At 41.0% G+C, this 27,766-nt stretch overlaps 1 protein-coding gene across 5 annotated transcripts in view; it reads left to right on the plus strand.

Moving 5' to 3' along the window:
- Window positions 1–27,766, plus strand: part of LRBA (LPS responsive beige-like anchor protein) — a 358,996-nt gene that overhangs the window by 49,804 nt on the left and 281,426 nt on the right. For all 5 annotated transcript variants that reach the window (XM_035113955.3, XM_035113959.3, XM_035113958.3 and 2 more), the window contains exons 18-25: window positions 3,553–3,645; window positions 4,175–4,283; window positions 5,380–5,461; window positions 8,891–9,014; window positions 9,278–9,470; window positions 24,059–25,069; window positions 25,803–25,978; window positions 26,969–27,122. In XM_035113955.3, coding sequence (XP_034969846.1) covers window positions 3,553–3,645; window positions 4,175–4,283; window positions 5,380–5,461; window positions 8,891–9,014; window positions 9,278–9,470; window positions 24,059–25,069; window positions 25,803–25,978; window positions 26,969–27,122 — 1,942 coding nt within the window. The remainder of the gene's footprint in view (window positions 1–3,552; window positions 3,646–4,174; window positions 4,284–5,379; window positions 5,462–8,890; window positions 9,015–9,277; window positions 9,471–24,058; window positions 25,070–25,802; window positions 25,979–26,968; window positions 27,123–27,766) is intronic.

Below are 27,766 nucleotides of genomic sequence, written 5' to 3' on the forward strand. Positions count from 1 at the left end.
ATTCTCATTTCATATGTTTTGTCACAACTATTGGTTAACCTTGGGTTATATCATATTACACATTACAAGTTTCCCTGCCTCAAGAGTCACCTGATCTTGTTCATAATTGCTTTCTCCTTCTCTTTACGGCTACTTTTTGTGGTGCTGGCTGTTGTGATCATTTGTATGGTAATGTGGTATGTGCTGGAAACTAATAAAACACTCAGAATAATGAATATCATATGAGGTCTCCTATGTATTACTTTGCTTTTACTTAAGTGGCAAAACACAATCCTTTTTTATTAGCTAGCATAGGATAACTGTATGTGTGCAGCTAGTTTGCTGTGAGAAATCACTTATTTTCCTGTTTGTTGATGTGTGTGTTTTTATTTAAAAAAGTATACAGCTTTGATGTAATTGTATGGTAAGAAGTCTGCTCTCTTTATATTCTTAACATGTGGCTAGTTAAGTGTTCTTTACACTTAAACATGTGCAATTTTTTAAAAAATATTTGTACCCTGTTTCTCATATTTTAAGACATACCCATAAAATAAGCCATAGCAGGATTTTTAAGCATTCAAGGAATATAAGCCATACCCCGAAAATAAGACATAGTGATAGGCGCAGCAGCAATGCCGGCCGCGGCAGGAGAAGGAGAAAAAAATAAGACATCCCTTGAAAATAAGCCATAGTGTGTTTTTTTTGAGGAAAAAATAAATATAAGACATGTCTTATAATATGAGAAACACGGTAGTTTGGAAATAAAGGTCAGTTGTTGTTTTTTAAAGAAAATCTGAGAATTAAAATACTGCAGACTATCATTCCTTTATGGGCCCTTTTATTAAAGGACTTGTGTGCATTTGGAGGTACCAGACAAAATGTCAATTTGCAAATATTTTTTCATCTGTATATACCATATATGTTGCTGTGTCTGATTATCAGGAGCTCCTCAAAAATTGCCTGTCTGCTGTATTTGAGATTATTTAATAGCGTTATCACAGCAGGTCTGGTTGATCAGTTCTGATAGCAAACTTTATGAGAGCATTCACAGTCTTTGCATTTTACTCAAATTGCTTCTCCAAAGGCTGGATCAGTTTGGTAAAAGTGGCTGCAAATGAATGGTTTATCACTTCTGCCTAGTCTTCCTCTCTTTAGTGCAGAACACTCACACTAGATGACATTCATTCCTTAGGACAGGAAAAAAATATTCTTGGCATCTGTACCTAAGTCAGAATAAAACTGTGAATTGTATACAGCTGTATTGAGCTGAATCGAACTGAATCACTCACCTCTGCAGGACATATCAATATGATCTATAATATCTGGTTAACTTAAACTTGTTCTCAAAGAAGAAGAATTCCAGTGGGAATGACTGGTGCAAGAAAACTTTTCCAAAAGTACAGTACTTACCTAGTTTACCATATCTGCAAATCAGTTTGGCTAAAAACAAAAACAAAAAACAAAAAACAGCTTCTTCTGCTGCCTATTTGTGTGATCAGTAACTGATAATTTCACATTTTAATCAAGTAAATAAGATAGCCATCAAAGCACCTAAAGAGTACTGGAATGTATAAAGGTAAAGGTACCCCTGACTGTTAGGTCCAGTCGCGGACGACTCTGGGGTTGTGGCGCTCATCTCGCTCTATAGACCGAGGGAGCTGGCGTTTGTCCGCAGACAGCTTCCAGGTCATGTGGCCAGCATGACTAAGCCGCTTCTGGCGAACCAGAGCAGTTCATGGAAACGGAATGTATAGGTGTGGCTTATTCTGGCTTCTAGCTTCCTTGTGAAGGCCACTTGATTTTAGTTGAGAAGGTAGTTACTTTGTTGTGGTTGCATTTTAGTTCTTACTTCATCTGCAAACTCAGTAATGCAGATTGATGCATGCGCACATATGTAGCCTGAAAATGGTAACATCATCATCCTACCTCTTGTCATATGATTGTAACTACTATGGGTCAGGAATCTTTCTCACTGCATAAAGACCTGATGTGCTAAAGAAAGCCAAAGAGATGAACAAAGCTTTGTCTTCCTAAACAAAAAAAAGCAATTGAATAGACTAGAAATTTTAAAGTAAAGTATATCTCTACCTACTGATTGAGATGCACCTCAGGTCCATTGGTTTTGAAAATGAGCAGAAATCCATCTGGGCTTGTTGCAGACAGAAGGTGCAGATTCATTTTTCACTTGGTTACGGAGGCTTCCCATAAGAATCGGACGAGAGGCTGGAAAGCTTGACTTGGTGGACTAGTGCTTCCCACAGGAAAGCAGGAACAGCAGGTTGTCTACAAGAGACAGAGTGGTGTTGAAAAGTCTCAGCCAGCAAGGATTCAGATATTCAAGGTCTCTCTGGCCTGCTGCCAGTTATTTAGTGTATAAACCTTCAGATTATAGTTTTAAACTGAATTTTAATTTAGTTTATACTTACCATGTTCATTCTTTAAATATAGTAAAGGCCACAATACAAATTGTGACTGCTATAGATATCTGACACCCTATGCAAATTTGGCAGGCTCCACAATGAAACATGGTTCCCTTGGTGCATGTGTGCTCCTCTTATGGTTTGGAGGGGAAAAACACACACAATCATGTTAAGTAGTGTGTGTAGTATTGCACAGCAGTAACTCATACAGAATAATGATAATTTCCTGTCAAATTTGTGATGACTAGAAATTCAAATAAGTGTTTCCTTTCGTGTAGTATTTTGCTAAACATTGGATATGCAATTTTTCTGGTTGGGGATTTGTCACTTGTAGTGAAAAAACAATGGTGGCAGCCACTTTTAGTCTTTACATAGGTCATAAAATAACTTGTTTGTTTTACACTTGATAGGAAATGATTTTTAAATAAAAACCAAGGCTTTTTTTTTAAAAAAAACAAATCTGACCAAAGAGTTGAAACTGAGGGACTAAAAACCAAGCTATGTACACAGAAGGGCAATACACACATCTACAACACTGCATACAAGACAGCTCTGCTAGGATTCTAATATGTATAGAATTAACCTTCTTTTTATGTAATAATTTCAAGCATAGTGTGTGAGTAAAAAAGAAAAGGATGTCAGATGACAGAATTTGTTTCCCCCCGTCTTCTGAAAGCTGTCATAAATGACTAGCAAGGGACACATGTCAAATATTACTGTTAGCATAAGTTTCTCTCTTACATGAGACTGAAGCCTTTAAGAGCTTTTTAGCCTGTCACTTGGAATGTAGAAGTGCTAATAAATGTGTTTTCTTACACTGCAAACTGAGTGAGGGAGAGAGCATGTGAAAGGAATGAATAGCAAATATACTGTTTCACTGTGTTCTTTATAAACCGATGTTTTGGAAAGTAGTATATATATATATATATATATATATATATATATATATATATATATATATATATATATATACATGCTATCTTTTAAATTCATTTTCAATCAATCGTCTATTAATATATGTCATGTAATTTTAAACATTAATGTATACATTTACCTGTTCTTTGGCACAAATCCAGCTAAAATCACCCTAAGCACTTTATTGACTTTTAAGCATACTTATTTCATGGAATTATTTGCCCCTTCTCTTCTTTAGCGTTGTCTATAAACTTCTTGCTTCGAAAAGTGAAGGGATCCGGGTACAAGCTCTGAAAGTCTTGGGATACTTCTTAAAGCATCTGGCACCCAAGTAAGTATTTGGAAGATTCCCCATGAACTTGAATCACAAAAGTCCAACAAGTCCTTAAATATTATTTGTCTGGGTTGTATATATTACTTGGTGTTACTGCTGTAGGAGGAGTTAACAACAGACTTAATTGTTTGATCATTGGATTGGAAATATTTTTGCTGTTGTTAAATGTAGCTGTCAAATTTTCAGAAGGAACAAATATGTCTTATGCACATCAATATATCTGTTATCTCATTATTTTGTGAACTTAAATTGTAGCCGATTCAACCCTTTATTATACTAGACTCAAGGTTCTCCCTTTCTCGCTTCTGCTTTTTGTTTTGATTATCATAGTGGACTAAAATTATAGCCTTCAAAACCCTGGAGACATGAGCTAAAACAGCAGAATAAATTGGGGTATTTCTGGGGAGGGAGGATTCGAGTCTCAAAACAACACTGGGCCTAAATTTGATCAAGTTACTTTTTCAGAAATGTAACGTACAAATTAACAGATGTACTTCTCCCCCCCCCCCTCTATGTATAATTTTAGGAGAAAAGCTGAAATCATGCTTGGACATGGGCTCTTCTCTCTACTGGCTGAGAGGCTCACCCTTCAAACAAGCTTAATAACCATGACCACATATAATGTGCTATTTGAGGTACTAGAATTAAAATCCTTCCCCCCTCTAATGTTGTATAGACATTATTGCAAAATGAGCTTTTGGGCTTCTGTGCCAGAAATGATGCCTTTCCACCACTGAACTCTCTTCTGACACGTGTGACAGTATTTTGGGATGTTTGACATCACAGGATGTTTGACATCACAGAATGAGACTGCAAAACTCTTCAGTAAGCTGCTCTATTACTTTGGTACAATCTGTTGATACAATGAATAAGTTATATACAGCTTACTCAGTTACTTGATGTGGGCATGGGATGGAGCAATGGAGAAATTTCTGAAATAACAATGGGATAACAGCAACATCATTATAAATCATTTAATGTGTCAACACGGATAGAAGTTATTAATTTTGCAGTTGTTGTATAAGGGATTGTAATTATGACTGGAATGTAATTGAAATTTATAAGATTTTGGAACACAGAAATAAAGAAAATCATCAAAGCATCAATTCTAGCACATGGGGGCACCTAAATTATATAATTTGGTATTTGAATGATTAGTATTAGTAATTGTATTATAATACAATTGTTATAATGAGGCTTTTATTGGATTGTAATTGAAAACTAATATACTGTTTATTCCTGAGTATAAGACTACTTTTTAACCCAGGAAAATCTTCTCAAAGGTCGGGGGTCGTCTTATACGCCGGGTCGTATTTCTTATATGGCGAGTATATCCCAAACTCTATATTTTAACTGGGAAAGTTGGGGGTTGTCTTATACGCCCAGTTGTCTTATACGCCGGAATATACAGATGTGTGTGTGTGTGTGTGTGTGTGTGTGTGTGTGTGTGTGTAACTTGATGTGGGCATACTTTATCAATTATTTAGATACTCATTTTCTAAAGTAACTAATGTTTCTTAGCACTTGCTATACATCTAAAAGCAACATTTCTTCTCAGTTCAATCCACTCTTTTCAATGTTTAAGAGATATACAGCAGTCTGGAACATTTTATGTATGAAAATAACTCTTTCAGGGATCATTACCTAAAAGGTGCTGATAGCACCCACCAGAGTAACGTGTTTTTAAATATTTAAAATTTGCCCTAATAATATTGCCTTCTTTTCCCCTAGATACTTATTGAGCAGATTTGTACTCAAGTGATACGTAAGCAGCATCCTGACCCAGATTCAACAGTGAAAATACAAAATCCTCGTAAGCATTATGTTCTTTTAAGTAGCTCCAAAGCAGTTCTAAAGTAGCTTTTGAAGTCACCAATTACACAAATTGGGGTTAGGGATTAGTCTGGGAACTTGTGTCTCTCTTTAAATTATTTGTTTGGGTAGAATTAGAAATCTAATGCTCACCATTTGGAGATGGTTGGCTGTGTGGCATGATAAGTTTCTTCAAAGTTCAGCAGTGATAGGACGTTTTCATTTTAACAGCCATTCAAATTCTACCACAAATCTGATTATCCAGTTTGGTATGACATCACTGTATAGTGCAAGCTATAGCAGAAACATTCCTAAATTACTTTTACGTCACAGATGGGAAGTTGTGCTCTTCCATATGTGCTTCTACACCACCCAGTGTTCCTGGCTGTTAACCTTGCTTGTGGAAACTGGTGGGAGTTGGAGCCATTCAACTAAGCGTTACTCAGCATAGATCAATTGAAATGAATGAACATGACTGTGTTCCATCAGACTGTTTGCCTGATGGAACAATTTGCGCTCTTCTCAGCCCATGCGCTGCTCTGAAGGTTCTTGCGTACTCCCTAGCTATTTTGGAGTTGGGGTGCAAGTGATGTGGGCAGGGGCTTCTGCTAGTGGAACTACTAAGTTGAATCTGGCCCTAAGTTAGGTCCATTAATTTCAATGGGTATACTCTGAGTAAAACTTAGCTGAATACCACCCTGAATTCTTGCTAATCTGTAGCAACAAGCTTATAATATTAAGTTGCTGTACTTTTTTGGCTGGTTTTTCCCCCCTAAACGAAAACATTACTATTAGTATTATTTAATAGAATCATAGAATTGCAGAGTTGGAAGGGATTCACAAGAGTCATAATACTATGTATTAATTGAATTAACATTGCAGGGGTTTAAATTAACATTGCAGGCGTGCTCTGGTCCATGGGGTCACGAAGAGTCGGACATGACTAAACAACAACAACAACATTGTATTGTTGGATGTCTGGCTTCCAAATGGAGCAGTGCAGCCAGTCCAACACTCTTAGCCCGTTCCTACACTGAACTCCCCATGCCTTCCCCTTTTGGTTAGTGCCAGACACTCTCAGTGTCAGGAAGCTAGGGGCACAGCTCCCAACCTGCATAGGTTGCCCTGCTGACCACTGCTAGATAAGAATATCAGTGTCTCAGTTAATGGGGCTGAATCTAGCTGCAAGTCCACTCTGTCCGTAAAGAAAAGTTTACATTCAGAGTAACAAACGTCTCTGCATGTGACAGCACCAGACACTATGATTATTCTTACTAGGTAAAAATGTTTAAAAAGGCTTAAGCTTGGGATAGCATTTCTACCAAAGGAATATATCTCTGCAAATAATAGGCTCAGATCCTTTGCAGTTTTTCAGAAGATTACTTGTATAAATGCAACTAACTTGGAATGGTGACAGAAAAAATGTTCTTAGCTTTCCTAAGTAAAAAATGTTTTTCCTATGTAAAAAATAATAATTTTAGGGAGAAGAAAACAAAGGAACTAAAACTAGGCAATCATATAAACATATGTGCAGGAGAAGAAGCAAATAAATTTAAGGAAGTCCAATTAATATTTTACAGTCCATAAACTATTTTTCAAGTTTTATAACCGTCCAACCCCTTGCATTTTACATGTTAATGATAAATAAAGTTTTTAAAACTTTCTCCAACTCTACCTTTCGCAGCAATTCAAGTAGAAGCACTAATGGATCTCTTGGCAAAGCACTGTTGATTATTAAGTTTCTTGAATCATTTCCCCAGATATTTCTAACAGGACAGGACCAGACCACTAACTATAAAAGTCCCACTTCCATGTCTCTGAATTAGTGCCATTGTGTGGCAGAAAAGTATACTTGAAAACATAGGGAGGAATTCCATGTAGCACAATGGCAACCCTTTAGTTGGAGGATGGATGGCGGCTAACAGATTGAGGTTGAATCCTGACAAGACAGAAGTACTGTTTTGGGGGGACAGGAGGTGGGCAGGTGTGGAGGACTCCCTGGTCCTGAATGGGGTAACTGTGCCTCTGAAGGACCAGGTACGCAGTCTGGGAGTCATTTTGGACTCGCAGCTGTCCATGGAGGCGCAGGTCAATTCTGTGTCCAGGGCAGCTGTTTACCAGCTTCATCTGGTACGCAGGCTGAGACCCTACCTGCCCGTGGACTGTCTCGCCAGAGTGGTGCATGCTCTGGTTATCTCTCGCTTGGACTACTGCAATGCGCTCTATGTGGGGCTACATTTGAAGGTGACCCAGAAACTACAACTAATCCAGAATGCGGCAGCTAGACTGGTGACTGGGAGTGGCCGCTGGGACCATATAACACTGGTCCTGAGAGATCTGCATTGGCTCCCAGTACGTTTCCAAGCACAAATCAAAGTGTTGGTGCTGACCTTTAAAGCCCTAAACGGCCTTTGTCCAGTATACCTGAAGGAGCGTCTCCCCCCCATCGTTCTACCTGGACGCTGATGTCCAGTGCCGAGGGCCTTCTGGCACTTCCCCCACTGTGAGAAGCCCAGTTACAGGGAACCAGGCAGAGGGCCTTCTCGGTAGTGACACCCACCCTGTGGAACGCCCTCCCATCAGATGTCAAAGAGAAGAACAACTACCAGACTTTTTAGAAGACATCTGAAGGCAGCCCTGTTTAGGGAAGCTTTTAATGTTTGATGGATTACTATATTTTAGTATTTTGTTGGAAGCCGCCCAGAGTGGCTGGGGAAGCACCGCCAGATGGGCGGGGTATAAATAATAAATTATTATTATTACTTAGTTTGTTAGTTAGCACAAGCATATCAGCTTGTCAGGCAGAATGATTGCCCCCTCCTCCTGCCACGCCCTGTTCTGGGTGTTCTTCTGACCCCTCTGAGGTAATTTTGTGGAAGCATAGTGGAGAGAAGGGGAGAAACCCCCCATTGTGTTGTTTTCTGCTAGAAGGGCTTGTTGAATCAGACCCATTAGAATTATTTTGAAAGGATCAGATCACTGCCCAGCTTGTCCTATTTAATAACAGGGGCTTGCCCAGTGTGTATGTAAACTCAAACAGGACAGAAAACAACTGAGTAATCTTCCTTGTGGTGTGAGTTCAGCATCCAATCATCAGAGACATACTGTTTCTGACTATGGGTGCTGCAGTTTGTTCTCATGTTTAAATTGACTCTGCAAGGTGTGTGATACTAGGAACCAGTTTTGTTTTGATTTTCCACAAAACTTGCACATGGAGAGCATCTGAATCTTCTTGACCAAATATTCAACATAGTTTCTCCCTTCTTCCAGCCTTCCATTTCTTTCCCAGAAGTAGATCTAGCAGTTTCTGCTTAGTTTTCCAGTACATAAATTCATAGCCCTTGTGTAACTTGAAGAAACTAGAATGAGGAAAGATGCATCTAGTTTTCAGATTAATTGATTCTTATTTTTTTGAAAATATTTTTTACAGAGGTCCTCAAGGTTATTGCAACCTTACTGCGTAACTCTCCGCAGAGTCCAGAAACTCTGGAAGTCCATAGAGTCTTCCTCTCAGATATGATAAAGCTTTTTAATAGCAGCAGAGATAATAGGAGGTAAGTAGATGCTTGTGTACACACAACACAGCCTCATAAAACTCTCTTCAGTTTGAATAAGATTAAACAAATTTTAGAATTGGTTTCAAATAATCCTGAACTCGCTTTTAAAATATAGATAAACTTGGTAATATAGATAATTACCAATTATGCTCAATCCATGATGGATTATTTATTTTTTGCCTTTAAAACCTAAGCTGTCTGGAGTTCTAGTATGTTTGCATGTTTCTAACTTAAGATTATCAATGTCAACAATTTTGCAGGAGTTTACTACAGTGCTCTGTGTGGCAGGAATGGATGCTTTCACTTTGCTATTTCAATCCCAAAAACGCTGATGAGCAGAAGATAACTGAAATGGTGTATGCCATTTTTCGAATTTTACTTTACCATGCAGTCAAATATGAATGGGGTGGCTGGCGTGTTTGGGTAGATACGCTAGCAATCACACACTCAAAGGTAAGTTATGCAAAGAAAATTTATTATTAATTATGCATCCCCCCCAGGAAGTCTCAGATCATGGTGAGCCCAGAAAAAGGGCTGAAGCACAGTATCTGAATAGGTAGAATAAGGGAAGAGCTACATTTTCATAACACAGAATAATTTGTCAGACTATTTAAATAATAAGTTTAAGCATGCTCCTTGCCAACTGTAATGTGACAGCTTGGTACTAGGATGCTTAATCCGATATTTCAAAGAACTACCGTATGTGGCTTTATGGTGGAATGTATGTGCAGTGGAATTACTTGAGTTTGAAACACAAGGTGGCGCACCTCGTTTGTTTCTAAGACTAAAAGATGGCCTTTGCTAATACCAAGTGGTTGTGAAACAAATTGCTAAAGTCTAAAGAAGAAACAGGAACAAAATCTGCTTTCCAGACAAACAAAGAGAGGAAAGGGAGCTAGGGAAAAAGTTGCTTTGTGAATAAAGGAACAAATCAAGTTTCCTAGTATGAGGACAATTTTTTGCTACTATAGCAATATTGTAATGGAACAAGGTTTTTTGTTTTTTAAATGGTGGTAACTTTCCTTCAATTGAAATGAAGATCTTAGAATGAAGTTGTTATAGCTATTGCAGTATCTCCTTTGCCATGCCTTCCTTTTGGTACCCCCAAACATTTTTAATACTGTTCTGGGTGAGCTTCCAAATGGGGACTTGCACAACTTAAGGAAAAAAAGGTACGTTTTTCTCCTCAGACACCAATGCATGCATTTTAGGTTGTCTGGTTTATAGACTGCACAGTCCAGGTATTAAAATGGTTATTTCAGCTATATTCATAGGTGTGGTACAGTTGAAGATAGCATAAGTAAAGTAACAGATTTATTTTTCAAAGGTCATGATTACTTTTTTTTAAGTAGCGAGAGAACTGCTTTAATTGAAAGTAATGAAATAACATTGATACTGCTAGTTGATAATCAAGCCTTTTCTCTTTTCAAAGTACAACACTAGCTTTGTAACATATGTGCTATTTTTAACTGAAATTCAGGCTTGAATTCGAAACATTGAAATCTCTGAATTACAGAATCTGTAATAACAGTTAATAGATTGACTAAAAAACAGAGCTTTCCTTACGCGAGAGGGATGTATGAGCACATAGCTTAAATATGGATTGGTAAAATTTTAAATGGTCTTTTCAGCTATATGAATGGAAGTGGGTCTTTAACAGGGTAAAAACTGCAGGTTTGAATAATACATATTTTCTAGAACTAGTAATGCCTTTCAGAAAGCAAAACATATATATTTGCAGATTGGGTGTAATCAAAATATTTTCATAACATGCATATATCCCTAAAATAGTATTTCATGCTCTCAGAAGCTTCAGTAGATGACTACAATTTGTCACTCTTATTTTTCCATGCTTCCATTTCCTATAATTCTAAGCTTTCTGCTTACTAAAAAATGTTTTGTTTTCATGACCAGCTCCCCATATTTCTTCTTCTTCTTTTGCTCCCCATCTCTTTCCTTACTAGCTCTTTCATGACTGCCTTCCTCCATCCTTTTGTGGCTTTCCCCCATGCCCTTGTTTCTTGGAAGCTTGAGCAACACTTGACAGTTTCAGGTATATTTGCTTAAAGCTGGCCCTGCTCCAATAAGGAGGGAGAAGGGGAACCAATTTAAGAGCAAAACGAGGCTGCAGGTGAGGAAAGATCAACCACCCTCCACAGCTCTTTCCCCAGCATCCAAATTTCTTTTGCCCTTCTCCTCCGCCACCCCTCCCTCCGAGGCACTGACATTGGAAGTGAGCCAAATGGGAAGAAAAGTGCTTCACCTTTTGTAGGGGGAGGACAGAAGCAGGAAAGTAAAGCCATAGGAACAGGAAGAGAGTTCAACTGTCCTCAAACACACGGCTCTTTCACTTCTTTAAATTTTTGATTCCCATCATTCTGTATATATGTGATGGTTAAAATCTGTGTCCGCCCCAATTATTTTTTTTGCTGTCATCACATGTAGTTTGAGCTTCAGTGTCCCCTGCCTCTACTTTTAGTCTTTTCATCAGTTTATGAGCCCTTCCTCAATTCTGCTGGAAACTTCTAAATTTGAGGCTCTTAACAACAATTCTAGGTTGTTGAGGGGTTGTGGTTTTCTTTTTTTTTGGTTTTTGGAACATTTAAAAAGAATGACTTTCTGTCCCAGTAGAAAAGTGAAATAGGAGGAGAGCATGTTTATGCCACATTGTAGTTTCTTTGCATCCTACTCAGTTGAATTGTATTTTCCTAACTGACTATTGCCTTTCTTGCACTCCTTTGCTCTGCCTTGAGTTAAATTGCCGCTTCCCCTTTCTGTCTTAGCGTTTCAAGGGCTAGTGCGTGCATATGTTGTTTGGAAGGTATTTGAACCCATCAGCCAGATGGAACCTGGTACTGGGCTTAAAGAGTGATGAGTACACAAATAGGGTGTACAAGATTGCTGAATTGAGATAGTTAATTCACCCAGATCTCAAGTTCATCCTTGCAAGGTATTCCCTGGATGCATTAAGATTTTCAATTAAATGTCTCTATTGATATTCTGAGGACAAAGGGTCTTGAAAATTGATATTTTTTCCCTTCCTAAAAATATTTAAAATTGGTTACAGATGGTTTTTATTGGATTCAGCTAGATCGGCAAGGATATAAGCTATGTGAACAACCGATGTGCAATTTTTCTTTTTTTTATTAAAGCATTTCAAAGTACAGTACTTGTATTGAGACAATATTTTCTTATACTTGATTGCAGGAGTAGCTTTCTTCCATTTTTTGTTTAATACAACTTGATGCAAAGTGCTAATGAATAGGATTAATGTTCTTTATTTCATTTTTGCATCTACCGCTAATTTACAACACTGCTTCCTGGTAAAAGTACTAGCGTGTAAAAGAAACGAGTGTTGCAAAATTGGTTAGGTTTTGCAGAGCTACACATCAAGATACATGCAGCTGCTATAAAAAGCCAAAGAAACTCAATTGCAATTTTATTGTCCAGTTTGATAGATTTCCTGCCACCTTTGTAGCAGGGAAGCTGTTTGTCACTGTAGCCCTCTTCTCCAACAGCTACACTACGCTTTATAAGCAGTGATGGCCTTTGTGGCATAATTGCACTACATTGCTTTCTTTTGCTCTCAGGATTTAAAGGTGCGCATAATCCTCTTAAAGCTAAATTCCTTTGTGAAGCCTTTTATTTCATTTTATTTTAAACTGTTTCTTTCCCCCTTGCATCTTCAATACTATTATTATAAGAGAGAATTTGGTTTAACCTGAGGTTTCAGTAGCTGTGTTAACTGTGTTAAATTCTCTAACAGAACTTGATTTTACCATGAGCAGGTGCCATATTAATAATAAATATGTATTTGGGGGAGCCTTTAGTGGGTGGTTAATAATAAAGGATTGACGTATTACTGTTTAAAAACAAAAAGTAAAAATGGCAACTTCAGTGTATTTATGTTGTGATATTTACTTTGCTATAATCTATTCATTTATAAAACCAAGTTTTATATTTATATATATATATATATTAATTTGAGGGTTTTAAAAATCTTGATATATATATTTTTTAAAAAAACTGGGTTATATTTGTAGACTTCAGCTGTATAGCAATTTGAATAATGTACCAGAGTGTATTTAAAACACTGCTTCATGATAGTTTAATCTGCTTGTGTGATATTTAACTTTTCCCCCTATATGTACAGATTTCTTGGAAAGTATCCTCTCCAAAACAGCAAATAGGGATTTAAATTGTCCTAAATTAAAACATGAAATAATTTGGGTTTCACTATTTAATACTATGAATAGGCACAATGTTCAGTAAGATGCCAGGTAGTATCACTTTGTAGAACTGATGTCCATTAAATTAGGCTGAATTGTATAGTAGCATTAGGTAGGTAGCCGTGTTGGTCTGAGTCGAAGCAAAATAAAAAAAAATAAAAAAATTCCTTCAGTAGCACCTTAAAGACCAACTAAGTTTATATTTTGGTATGAGCTTTCGTGTGCATGCACACTTCTTCAGATACCAAGGAATTTTTTTATTTTGTATAGTAGCATGTTTGACTTGCCCAGCCTTGCAGATACAGACAAAATTCAAAAGGGAAGGTGAGCAAAAATGATTCGTTAGCTAAACTTGATTTATGGGGAATTATTACAGAGTTTAAAGTGTGAAAAGAGACGGCTATATCACACAGCGGGCAGCTTTATCCCTGGATTTCCACAAAAGTCACAATGTTTCTGGGGACTGGGATTTCCTCCCTCCTGATGGTATAACTAGAGGGATAGAGGTATTAGGACTAATCTTCCCATATGTCTTCAGTTTTTAAAATGTTAAGAACAGAACTTACATCCTTGAAAGCTACTCCTGGTTTAAACTTTGAAACAAAATTTAAAAGACATTGGAAAAACACAATAGAAGATAGGGGACAACACTGCAGTCCTAAACTCTGTCTCTTTATTCCAACTGCCCACTGTATTGTCAATGCACACAGGACAAATATAACATGACACCATTCAGTGTTACCCTAATGCTGATCTGCGTGAATGGACCAGTTCAAATATAATACAGTAGTGAGGCAAACCATGGCTTAGCACAAATGAGAAACTATACAGATTCCTGAACTGAAGCATTCTTCTCCTGGTCCTCTGGTTATCGTGCCACCTGGGGTTAAGCAATGATCCATTACTTCCAAATCCAGGCTTGTGGTTTCTCTCACCAGGCAAATCATGAGTTGCAACCAAGGTTTGTTCTTGGTTTCATCTTTTGTTTATTCACATAGGTCCTCACTTTTTAGAGTAAGGGTGTGTTACAACTACATAAAATATCAGTACAGTATGATCACATCTTACAAAGGGTTTCAATTCCAAGGGTTCCACGTATACACGGAAATTGTGTATACCCAAGGGGGGGGGGAGAAGTACTCCCAAAGCCTGCTCACTGAGTGGGCGTTGCTAGCAAGCAAGGTGGAGAGCTTAATAGCTCTTTTTATGCTGGATAACCCAAGCAAATATTGTGCAAAAATAGATTCTAAGCTCTCTGCCTCACTTGAATTTAACTTGTGTAGTTCCAGCCAGCCTGCCTTGAACCATGTATGACTGAAATTGCGCAAGTTAAATGCCCGTAAGATGTGATTGTGCTGTATTAAAATCCTTTAAAAACAATTTACATCAGAAGAATAGCCTTCCAGCATATGGTGAAAGCTATACAAAGAAGGTGCCAGACACACCTGTGGGATTGCAGTTCCACAGCTGGCGGGAGTTTTGAGAAGGCATAGGCGCCTGCCCTCTTTTTTCCACCATGAACTGAGCACAAGCCTGGGTCCTGACTGTTAAATGAGTGAGCTGAAATAAGGGCAAACAAAATACTTTATTAACTCAAACAAAGAACCATAGTCCAAATCAGCAGGGAAATATGAGCATGCGAAATCTTAAAGAAAACTGTCAGTGTTGTTGTTGTTTAGTTGTTTAGTTCGTGACCCCATGGACCATAGCATGGACCAATGCCTCTTCATGGATCAATGCCTTGTCGTGGCGAAGGGGCTTGAATAACTCAGAGAAGCTATGAGCTATGCCATGCAGGGCCACCCAAGATGGACAGGTCATAGTGGAGAGTTTTGACTAAGCGTGATCCACCTGGAGAAGGAACTGGCAAGCCACTCCAGTATCCCTGCCAAGAAAACTCCACGAACAAAGACAACAGACATATAAAAAACTGTCAGTGTAAGGAACCACTTGATATGGAAGCTTCTTTACGTTGGGTTTTATCCAACTAAATCCTTGCACATGCGAGCACAGCAGAATATCCACTCCCTCTCTTTATCCCTTCCCTCTCTTTATCCATGCCCTCCTCAAATCCGCTATGAGGTTCCCCTAATCCTGCACAGCAGATTTTGGACTGGTGCAGGTAGTGGGAGCAAAAATTCCACTGTGCTTCTAGAAGTTGATCTATGAGCGCAAAGGTTTTGTTGGATGCAATTCTAAATCGAACATGAACAAAAAGTTTGAGACAAATCTCATACGAATTTATCTGAGCAAATTATTCTGTTAAAGGATAAATAGCATTTTATACACACAACCTCTATGCCCAGATTAAGGTGAAATGAAATTATATTGAATGGATAGGATCACACTGAGGAACATTGTCCTTGCCTGCACATTTAGTAGAAAATGTATCTGGTTCACAACATTATGTGCTGCTATTCTAGGATTTGTTCACACGTTGGCTTGCAATCGAATCCAAGATTTGCTCTCCGCCAATAGGAGCAGGCTTAATTCCTAATGACAGGGATCACTAGGGTCTGGCAACATATTTAGCTTTCCTCTTTATTGTGTCCCTTTATACGGTAATTGTCTATAACTGCCATTCACTACTATGGGGAGAGGAAATTGTGCTCAAGTACAATGTTGTGACGGGGCCTCATACCTACTCCTCACCCCCTGAGTGTTGTAGCTGCCAAAATCAGGCATACTCCAGAAAGCAATTAATTGCTGTCTTTCTGAACAGAGCCATAATGTTGAAGGAAGATGGCACTATGTTTCTGCTGCTCAGCTTGCACCAAAAAACAAAGCAGAGGAATTGGATTCAGGATTGGGAGGAAAGGAGAGAGGAATTTCAAAAGACGATCATAATCCATGGGGTAGAGCACATGTTTTGTTGCCAGGTCAATCCTGCTAGGTAGCAGGTGAAATGAAACATGTCTACTTGAAATCTTGGTAGTTGTTGCCAGTCAGAGTAAAAAAAACAGGGCTAGATGGAGACATATGACAACCCCTATATTCCTATATTTGTTCTGAGCATTCTTCTTCAAGGGCTAAAAGCTAGATTTGTTCCGGGATAATAGGACAGACCAGTCTCGACCAGAATCTGGTTTTTGTTAATGGTCTCCCTGATGATGGCTATTTCTTCCCCATTTATTTAAGCCACTCATCAACCTGTTATAAAACCCTGCTTCCTCACACCTGCCCAGCCCCTCCTTCCTTTATCCCTGACTCATCCCCTCACCTGTTACCCCAAACCTCCTGTCCTACTCCCTTCACCACTGTCCACTCACAGCTCTCCCCAATCCCCAACTCCTTTTAAAAGAGCGGAGAGGTGCTTCAGAGAGCTATTTGGCAAAATGACTCTCTGAAGTATTTCCCCATATCTGTTAAACAGCTTGCTTGAACCTCCCCCCCCCCCGCCACCTTTAGTGCTTGCTTAGTCACCTGCCTACCTTCTGTTGTCACGTTGGAGTTGGTGTGACTGCTTGTTGATGGCCACACAAGCTGCAGTGTGATGACAACCTTATATTTTTATATATATATATAGAAAGATATATTTCCACCCTGTCTTCCCACTGAAGTGCTCAAGGTGGATTGCAAAACCTTTCTTTTGTATTTCTTACTTGAAGCACCACAACCCTTGCATATTTGAAGTAGCCAACACCCATTTTCTTTCATCTTTCTTGCCTATCTATTCTACTTCCTTTTCAAGCTTCAATATAATCTTTATCCTGTAGATCAGTGGTGCAGAACCTCTAGCCACTGGACCTTTCCATTGGCTCACAAGACCACTAGTCTTACACCTAATATCATGTATAAAGCAGGTGTAGGACAGATAAAGACATAGGTGGGCTGAAAGGCTTGCAGGCACCATGCGCAAAGCACTACAGTGGTGCCTCGCCTTACGAATGCCTTACGAATGTGTGACAGGCGGGATGGTGGGGGGACGCAGGAAAAATCCTGCGTTCCCCCCGCATCCCGTTCGACACACAACGGGGATCGTAGGGGCTTCTCAAGCGCCCTACGATACCCGCTGTGTGACAGGCGGGATGCGGGGGAAACGCAGGATTTTTCCTGCATCCCCCCACCATCCCGCCTGTCACACAGCGGGGATCGTAGGGGTTTCTCAAGCCCCTACGATCCCCACTGTGTGTCGGGGGAGGCAGGCAAGACGTGGCGGCGGGGGAACGTCTTCCTTCGCCACCGCCGCCGCGTCTTGCCACGCACAGCTGGCATGGAGCGCGGTTTCGGAGGTGTCCGAAGCCCGCTCCATGTCGGGGGAGGCAGGCAAGACACGGCAGCGGGGGAACGTCTTCCCCCGCCACCACTTCTCGCCGGCATGGGGCTTGGCAGAGGTGGTGGAAAGGCGCAGGATCGTTCCTTCGCCTTTCCCCCACCCCACCCGACAGAGCCGGATCCGACGAAGCTTCTGAAGCTTCGTCCGATCCGGCTCTGTCGTTGGCAGCAGCGGCGCTTGCTCTCTTGGCTCGGGGAAGCTGATTGCCAGCACTGATGAAGTCCTGTTTATGGTGCTCTGCATGCCCTGTGAGGCTTTGCAAGGCCTAATGATCAAACTTTGGCTTAGTTCAGCATGGCATGTGTGACTGATTGGCCTGGCTTGAGTAGAACTCCAGGGTGTTAAGTGTTAAACCCCGCCTCCTAGTTGATTGACGCCATTCCATTCCATGAGGGGCGGGACAGCCACAGGTTTAAAGAGGATGGGTAGCTGTTAATTCTGGGGAGAGGGGTTTTTGGGAGTGGAAGCGTGTGGGAGGTTGGGGTGTAGGTTACTAGAGTAGGTGTAGATGAGGAATTGGTTAGGTTTGCAATTATATGATTAACAAGAACAGTGCTTTTGAAACCACAAGCTTGTACACATGAAACTTGAATGCAACCGTTAAGACTTTAAGACATTAAGTGTTAAGATTAAGTGCCATCTAAACTATCGTCTGTGTGATCTTTCCAGCGGAGGTATCTATTGCTCATCTGGTGGGGATACTCATTAAAAGGACAAAACCCCTATCTAAAGCAGAAAGGATATTTTGTTGTCCCTTGAGTGCACTGAGAGGGGGAGGAAGAGGGAGACTGGTTCAAGGGTGACACAAAGTTTCCTCGGGAGGGAGGAAAGCTTCACAGTGGGGAAAGCTCAAGTGAGGAGAACCCCTTACTGGTGTACACACCAGAAGAAGTCTCATATTCACCCCAGAGCTGAAAAAGATACCGGGCCACGTTTGGGCTGGAAAAGTACTCTCATTTTATTTGTAAAACCCACAAGGGATTACAATAAGGCTATAGGGAAGAGTAGAGAGGTTTAGTGTTACCTCATAAATCCCTATTAGTGCTTTTTATAATTTGAGAGGTTTGAAAACAAAAGGCGTAATGTGGGGACTTCTTACGTCGCAGCATGGCACTAAAAAAGATAGGGGCAGGAGCAAAGTTTCTCTATAGGAGACCACAAGTTTGCACAGTTCCAAGAAGCCAGAGTTTGGCTTACTATGATGTAGAAACCAAGTTGCTGTGTGCCCTCAAACCATACTTTTAAATATTAGTTATAGTTCTGTGCTGTAACTATTGGGTTTAATTTCTAAACAGTAACCGATGCAAAGGCAAAGTGCAAAGTAGTCAGTATAGTATGATAATAATAATAACATATTAGGAACATTTGGCATGATGGATTAACAATATTTAACTGGATTCTGACTTCCCCATATAGATAAGTCGAAGTACAAGGCAATGGTTCATAAGACAGGGTCACAGTGCACTAGTACACACAACCAGTACATGCCCACATGCAACCAAAGAAAATATGAAGGACTGTGGGGAAATTATCTGTCTTCTTAAAATGGGCTCATTTGCTTCTGAGGGCCATGATTTGCTTTATAACACTTGAAAAAAATATTACCCACCAACAATGTAATTCACACCTTAAATATGTCACAATTATGCCATGAGTCATAATAGCTAATCTTGTCAATTAGAACATTTTAATGCAATATAAACTTCATTTGTGTTTTGACAGTTAAGCTAAATAGCTTGGACTTAATACATTCTTTTGATCTGTGTTGTAAGAAGCTTGCCAGTATGGGGGCCAAATGATTTGTTATGCTGGGGAAGGTGCCAGAATGTGCAAAGGCTTTTGTGTGTACAGTACCCCTGTTCCTCTTTGACGGATTCATTTCCCTGGGATTGATATCAGCAGGTATTGGTGCCTCCAGTCAAAGTTGATTTGTTTTCTGAATGGTGTAGAGAGTTTCCAGGCCTGAACTGTTAGCGTTGCTCCTAGGAGGGTGGAAAAACAAGTCAATAAAGCTCTCATTAGGATAAAAAATAGCAATATTTGCTGGAATTATGAATAGCTTATTGATGGAGTTTAGCAGCACAGGAGCTAATTTCCAGTAAACTTCGTTACATACAAAAAAAAGGTGTTCTGTTGCTTGGCTGAACAACCAGCCTCCCTTTCTCCTTGAGTCTTGACCTCATCCTATATAATAATGTCCATGTTGTCCCTGCGTCCAGATGTCCCGTGTGTCCCTGGGGTACTGCGCATGTCCCCCAGAGACACAGGGATTGGACGGAGGGACAACCAGGGACACAGGGATTGGACCCGTGCTCTCGGGACACAGGGAACAGCCAACTGCCGCTCCGCCAACCGCCGCTCCGAAGCCCAGTCTCATGCTGGAGGTGCGCGGTGAGGCGGCGGGGGAGAGAAGCGCTCCCCCCCCCCGGCAGCCTTGCCGCACACCTCCGGCATGGGACGGCGCTTCCTCGGGGAACCCGAGGAAGCCGAAGCGGCAGCGGGCGCGGAGGGAGGCCCGCTTTGGCTTGGCAGCGGCGGGAAGAAGGGGAGGAATTCCTCCCCTTTTTCCCGCCACCGCCAAGCCAGTCCCGGAGCCGAATTGCGGCGCGGCGGGGTTTTTCGCTGTTTGCCTCCCCCAGGGGAAGGCAAACGGCGAAAACCCCCCGCTGCGGACTGGCTTGGCGGTGGCGGGAAGACCCGCCACCGCCAAGCCAGTCCCGGAGCCGATTTGCGGCGCGGCGGGGTTTTTCGCCGTTTGCCTCCCCCAGGGGAAGGCAAACGGCGAAAAAACCCCCGCTGCGGACTGGCTTGGCGGTGGCGGGAAGACCCGCCACCGCCAAGCCAGTCCCGGAGCCGATTTGCGGCGCGGCGGGGTTTTTCGCCGTTTGCCTCCCCCAGGGGAAGGCAAACGGCGAAAAACCCCCGCTGCGGACTGGCTTGGCGGTGGCGGGAAGACCCGCCACCGCCAAGCCAGTCCCGGAGCCGATTTGCGGCGCGGCGGGGTTTTTCGCCGTTTGCCTCCCCCAGGGGAAGGCAAACGGCGAAAAACCCCCGCTGCGGACTGGCTTGGCGGTGGCGGGAAGACCCGCCACCGCCAAGCCAGTCCCGGAGCCGATTTGCGGCGCGGCGGGGTTTTTCGCCGTTTGCCTCCCCCAGGGGAAGGCAAACGGCGAAAAACCCCCACTGCGGACTGGCTTGGTGGTGGCGGGAAGACCCGCCACCGCCAAGCCAGTCCCGGAGCCGAATTGCGGCGCGGCGGGGTTTTTCGCCGTTTGCCTCCCCCTCAGGGGAAGGCAAACGGCGAAAAGCCCCCGCTGCGAACTGGCTTGGTGGTGGCGGGAAGACCCGCCACCGCCAAGCCAGTCCCGGCAGGCCGCTTCCTCTAGCGCCCGTTTTTAAACGGGCTAAAATCCACTAGTTGTATATATTGCGTTATAAGCATAAGATGTGGGGAATAACAAATGTGAAATCTTAATAAATAGCTACTTTTTGATCAATGTGCACTGTAGTTTTAATACAGGATATGTCACCATAACCTTTTTGTACAGTGCATTCTAAGCTTCATGTCTAGCAATTAGTGAATGTTGAATGTCAAATTAAGTTAAAATTAATGGCAGAAGGGAATGTTGTATTTATTAGCTTGCAACTGTCTTTAACTAGTAGTGCATAGAGGAGCTTTCCAAATGTTGCAAATGGCTATGGATTAGGCATCAAATGATGGTGAAGATTAATGAATGGCCTTTTAGCTTGCTAATTTAAAGCAATATTTGGTAATTAATTGTGAATTACCAGCTTCACAGTAGCAAACATCTAGAGGGAGATATAAAAAGGCAAGATGCAGGTAAATGTGAAACTATCTTGGCTCACACTACAACTTTTAAATTGTTGTTGCAAGTTTAAAGACTTGTTAAAGATTTGTTAAGACAGAAGGTTTTTTGTGTGTGAACTGGAACCCACTGAAGGTAGGGGCACCTACTTGAGTTGGAAGCTGGTCTATGAAAGCTTATGCTACAATACAATACCAATACAAGAAAAACATAACTCTCTGAAATTTTGTATCTGTGGCAATTCATAGAGAAAACTAAAGGTAGTTGACCTTGGAGGTTTACTGGCAACTCAAGTCAACTTTCCAGTAGCTCTGTGTGGAGCACTTCAACAGCCTCTTCACCAGTAGCTTATGTAAGCCCTCTAGATATTACTGGATTACAACTCCCAACGACCTCAGTCAGCATGGCCAGTAGTCGGGAATGGTGGGAGTTAACAACATCTGGACTGGGCCACATTTCCCCATTCTTGATGTAGGTCCTTTACTAACCATACTATGAACCCTGTTTTAATGTAGCTCAATGGTAAAGCATAAGCTCTACATACAAATGTTCCTTCGTTCACTCCCCTAGAACCTCGAAGGATGGCTGGAAAAGGCTCTGGCTTGAAACCTCAGAGAGCTGCTGTCAATCAGTGTAAACCCTAAGAATCAAGCTATGGTTCAGGGGCAGAATATCTGGCATGTCCACGTAAAGGATCTTAATTGGCAGGTCAGGGAATATGAGATCTTGAGAATCACTTCCAGGGGCTCTGCCCTGCCCAACATTCCACACATTTCCCAGCCCTTATTATTCTTGCCCAAGATCACAAGCAAGTGAGGCTTTCCCAAGCAGATCCTTGAGATCCTATCAGCCTTTTGTGTCTTCTCCTTTAGCTGTTCATTTCATTACAGAAGCTCCAAGAATGTCTAGGAGAACCTTATAGACAACAGTCACTTTTTAACTATAAACTGCATTTGTGCACATAGGCAAAATTATAACAAGATGATTCACAGTCTAAGCAATGAAATAAGTCAGAGAAGTTGATTTGTGGAACCTCTACAAGTCAGGGCAGACATTCCAATGTTCTGACTTTGTATAAGGCAGCCTATCTGAGAATATCTCCCCCCCCCCAATTTATCATGAGTTAGTAAACTTGTACACACACACACACACACACACACACACACACACACACACACCTCAAAGCCAGATTTTAATCTAATTAGTGATGAACTATTGTCCTCTTTGTCTCCTTTTGTTATGTATTGTGCATTCTGAAGGGGGGAATCTTACATGTGATATATTTTGCAATGGAATTTGTGGTTTTATAAAAAGAACATATTCTGGCACTTTTTCTGCTACTTGTTATTCTGTACACTAGGCAGGCACACTCTTACAAGTGAAGAATATGTAATGTGTTACTGAATGAAAAGGTGTCCATGAATATCCTTGACAAAGCTTACTGAGACTAGTTTGCCTAAGGGAATATTTAATGCTGTAGATACTAAGTTAGCTGATGGAAAAACTCTGCAGGGCTTAGGGCATCTCTTTGGGAAATGAATCTTAAAAATCTGAGCTATAAATCTTTCAACTCATCACACCTTTGTCGGAATGAATGAAAAATATATTGCTGACATAGAAAAGATAGAGTGAACTAAATGGAAGAGTATGAATGCATGATAGGAACTAGAAGCAAAATACTGATTTGCTTTCGTTTAACAAACAGCCTTTGCCTTATGTTCAATCAGGGTGTGTGGGTATCTACCTAAGAGATTTTACTGTACTTTCACCCCATATATTTTCTCTGATGTTGGTGATTGAATATGCAATATGAATAACTCAAAATTTTCTCAGGGAAATTATTCATACTACATTGACATTATCATGTCTCCAGCATGCACCTGAATTGTTACTGTAGTATTATATATAGCACAAAAATAACAAATTCATAAAAAATACATGTATGCTTGGTTGATTTTAAGAAAAATACCTTTGTGCTTTAGTATATACTGAGTACAAGCATCTAATTATTCTATTTTAATAAGCTATCCACTTACAGTATATACCTCTGTTGTGAGAAATTCAGTGAGTTCAATTCCTGATGTACAGGCACCTCCCCATTTGTGCACGATTGCTGACATGCATGCCATTTTTGGCACCGCAAGGGGGTAGGGGGGGGGCTTACGCAATCCACTGCTGCACATGGTGCCTCGGAACGTAACCCCTGCGTAAATGGGGAGTTGCCTGCCATTATTACCATTTAAAGTCCCTTAAAGGGACGCAGGTGGCACTGTGGGTTAAACCACAGAGCCTAGGGCTTGCCGATCACATGGTCAGCGGTTCGAATCCCTGTGATGGGGTGAGCTCCCGTTGCTTGGTCCCAGCTCCTGCCAACCTAGCAGTTCGAAAGCATGTCAAAGTTCAAGTAGATAAATAGGTACCGCTACAGCGGGAAGGTAAACGGCGTTTCCATGTGCTGCTCTGGTTTGCCAGAAGTGGCTTTGTCATGCTGGCCACATGACCTGGAAGCTGTACGCTGGCTCCCTCGGCCAATAACGTGAGGTGAGCGCTTCAACCCCAGATTGCATTGTGCAGTGATAATTACATATATTTAAGATCACTCTGCGAAGTTGTAGACCTATCCATTGGAGGGGGGAACTTTATAGGAGAATTTATAGCATACGTTGTAAATTTTAAACATTTACGTAACTGAAATAATTCTTTTCAAAGGTAACTTTTGAAATACACAAGGAGAGCCTTTCTCAAATGTTCAGGGAATATCAAGAAAAAGGAGATGAAGACTCTGGTGCTGGTCCATCAACTCTAATTAGAAGTATCTCGGGGACCAGCAGGGAGGCTGAAGTTACAGGAAAGCAGCAGCATCTGGAAATAAAAGAAGCTGGTACTTCTGCAAATGATGTTGGGAATGGTAATGCAGAAAACACTACTCTGAACGCTGAAGGTAGACCACCTGATTTTGAATTTAAAGCTAACTCAGAAATGAACAAAAAAAAGCAAACAGAAGGAGAAAATGGTTGGAGAACCCCTGATCTAAGTAAAGCACCTTGCTTAGAACTTCCCCTAAAGGCTGAAGCAATAAAGCAAGATTCAGAAGCTGCTTCTGAAACCATTGAAGCAAATCATGAGGAAGATACAGTAGCTGCCATTGCACAAACCCCTTCACAAAATGTTGAAGGAGACACACTTGAAAGCCCAGAAATATTAGAAAAACTAACACCAGAAGTGGAGGAGGAAGAGGAAGAAGATTTTGTTGATTTAAAAGAGGAAAGCAGCCTACCTTTTACCTCAGAGGAATGTGCTCCTAAACTCAGTGAAGATCCTACCTTGTCTGAAAGCCAGGTAACACCAGCAATACAGCAGAATAATGCTACACGGGAAGAACCAGTTTCAGTTGCTTTAGAACCCAAAGTTGCTGATGCATCTGTGGAAACGGGACAAGAGTCAGATGCTTTGCCAGAAACCAGTGCTTCTGAAATTAGTGATACGAGAGCTCAACCAAATGCAGATATTACAGAGAAGACAGATGAAGACAATACTGATAACCTTCAAACCAAAACAACGGTAGATGATATGCAGCCACATATTTCAGAAACGGTGGTGGTTTCAGACAAGAAAATAGCAAAGCTTGACGTTTCCAGCGTGGCCTCAGATACTGAAAGATTAGAGTTAAAGTCCAGTGTCAGCCTGGAAGTAAATCAACCTCTTCATTCCCTCCCTGAGGTAGGTTCTGCACCTCAAGTTACTTCATCTAAAAATGTTAAGTATATTGCAGGATTTTAAGGTGTTTTATCAGTTTCCGTAACATTTTTTTTTTAAAAAAGACTGCAGTTCTCTTCTCAGTAGGTATGTATTTCATAATGACGACCAACACTTAGCTGAGAAAGAGTTGGTCCAACCCTATAGAGCTTTAAAAATAAATTTGATCATTGACTACAAATATTGAGAACAAAGTGTCACGTCAGAGTCTCTACAGAACATCATTTTTTAACCAGTTCAACAAGAATTGGCTTAAGATGTGCATCACTCTCTCATTATACTTTTAGCATCCAGGTCAGTGATGCTTACCGATTTAATATTTAAATAGTGATGGACTTAAGTGCTTCCCTCCTGCAGAGACATCTTCCAATGGATAACCATCATCCTACACCATACTTCCTCAAAGGAGGGAGATCACAGTCAGCAGCAATATATTCACCCTATGTGGTAAGGTGTAGCAGCTGCTGCTTATTCTTGTCTTGGCTGGCAGAAATGGTGGTACAATTGCTCTGTAGTGTGTAGAATCGGTATAAACTAGTTGCCATTTTTGACTTATTAAATGTAGTTCCCACTTTGTAGAATTAGTTACACATAATTTTACATTTTAGCGCTATACAAACTTTATAGGTCTGAGGTCTTCTGGAATATATCAGTTTGAAATTTTAACATAATGTTTACATATATTTTATTTGTATAGACATCGAGACAGCAAGATGCATCAGTCCAAGGCACAGGAGCTGTCTCTGATGGACAGAGAAGGGATTCTAGGTCTACCATGTTTCGTATTCCTGAGTTCCGATGGTCACAAATGCATCAACGCTTACTCACAGACCTACTGTTTTCAATAGAAACAGATGTACAGATGTGGAGAAGGTAATATGTTTTCTCTGAAATCTTAGGCATTAGATTCCTCAGCATAATGATCTCTGCTAATTATAGAAATAGGACAGACTATGGGTGGTGCTGTGGTGTAATCCACTGAGCCTTGGGCTTGCCGATTGGAAGGTCGACGGTTCGAATCCCCGCGACGGGGTGAGCTCCCTTTGCTCGGTCCCTGCTCCTGCCAACCTAGCCATTCAAAAGCAGATCAAGTACAAGTAGATAAATAGGTATCGCTCTGGCGGCAAGGTAAACGATGTTTCCATGCACTGCTCTGGTTTCGCCAGAAGTGGCTTAGTCATGCTGGCCACATGATCCGGAGAAACTGTCTGTGGACAAACGTCAGCTCCCTCGGCCAGTAAAGCGAGATGAGCGCCACAACACCAGAGTCGTTCGCGACTGGACTTAACTGCCAGGGGGTCATTTACCTTTTTTATTTTAATTTTTTTAAAACACATTTTGAATGGTTAAACTGTAAAATAAACTGTAAAATAAAACTGCAGAGAATATTATTCTCAGAAAACTCTTATTCACAGGATTTTTAAAAAATGTTTTATATCTTTACAATCGTTTTTTGCTTAAAAAGGGAAGTTTGTGAGTTCTTCGTAAGATACTGGTTTCCTCTTAAAAGACTTGAGTTCAGATCTAGTTTATATCTCAAGGGAAACTTCTTTGATGATTTATACAGTGTCTTTTGCTGCAGTAGATAATCAGACTTCATAATAATAAATAATTATTCACCACACACTTAGACACAGTTGCCAGTCTGTGTTCTGGAGAGGATTAGAAGCATAAGGAAAGGGCATTTTCAGGTCAAGAAGAAGGTGCATTGACAGTTTAGGATCCTGGTGTGTAGTTCCTGGCTATAGGATAGATTTCTGCTGTTATATGTCTAAAAAATAATGACAAATAAATACTTCATAAAAGTGCAACTGAAATTGCATGTATCCTGCATTTTTATACTGTGTTTTTCATTTTGATCAGCCACTCTGCCAAGACTGTGATGGACTTCGTCAATAGCAGTGATAATGTCATCTTTGTACATAACACAATTCATCTCATCTCTCAAGTGATGGATAATATGATTATGGCTTGTGGTGGCATATTACCTTTGCTTTCTGCTGCTACATCGGCTACCGTAAGAAATTCACTTTCTAATGTAGAAGTGGTGACTTGTGGGAAGGATGCTTCACCATGTGCTTTGAATTATAGTACACTGACTGCCATGTTCAGACTGAGCTAAGAATGAGGAAGGGGAGCTGGTCTGTGGGGCAGCACAGGGCAATCTGGCTGTGTGGTGTTGACTGCAATCTGCTCTTTGGTACTGGGCAAGATGGCTTAGTAAGAAGATCTGCATCTGGTCCGATTCTAACCTATTTAGTGGTCATTACCACCACCATCCTGCCAATTTGCTGCTATGCCTTCCCTGCTGCCCATCACCCTTTTGCTTAGTGTTCTGGTGCTGCTTACTGTCTGCACAGCTGTTGGATGCTCATGTCTGTTCAAAGAAGGAATTTTGGTCTGGAGTTCCAGCCAGTAATTGGTGGCCTGTCCACCCCCCCCCAATGTTTCCCTCTTTTTGTGAAAGTGCTAATTTTGTTGGTACAACAACCATTTTTTTTGCTTTGGCCAGAGACTATGCCTTAAGGGGGAGATGGTTTGGGGCACATCAAAATTACCCTGGTGGACCTCTTTTGGAGGTCCCAGCAGTTTGGGAACCCTGACTAAGCTAGTAGCTTGCATAGTTCCGCCACCCCTGGGGAAGATCCTCTCTCTATTTCT

This window comes from Zootoca vivipara, chromosome Z1 (genome assembly GCF_965207765.1).
Source record: "Zootoca vivipara chromosome Z1, rZooViv2.hap1.1, whole genome shotgun sequence".
Lineage (NCBI taxonomy): Eukaryota > Metazoa > Chordata > Lepidosauria > Squamata > Lacertidae > Zootoca > Zootoca vivipara.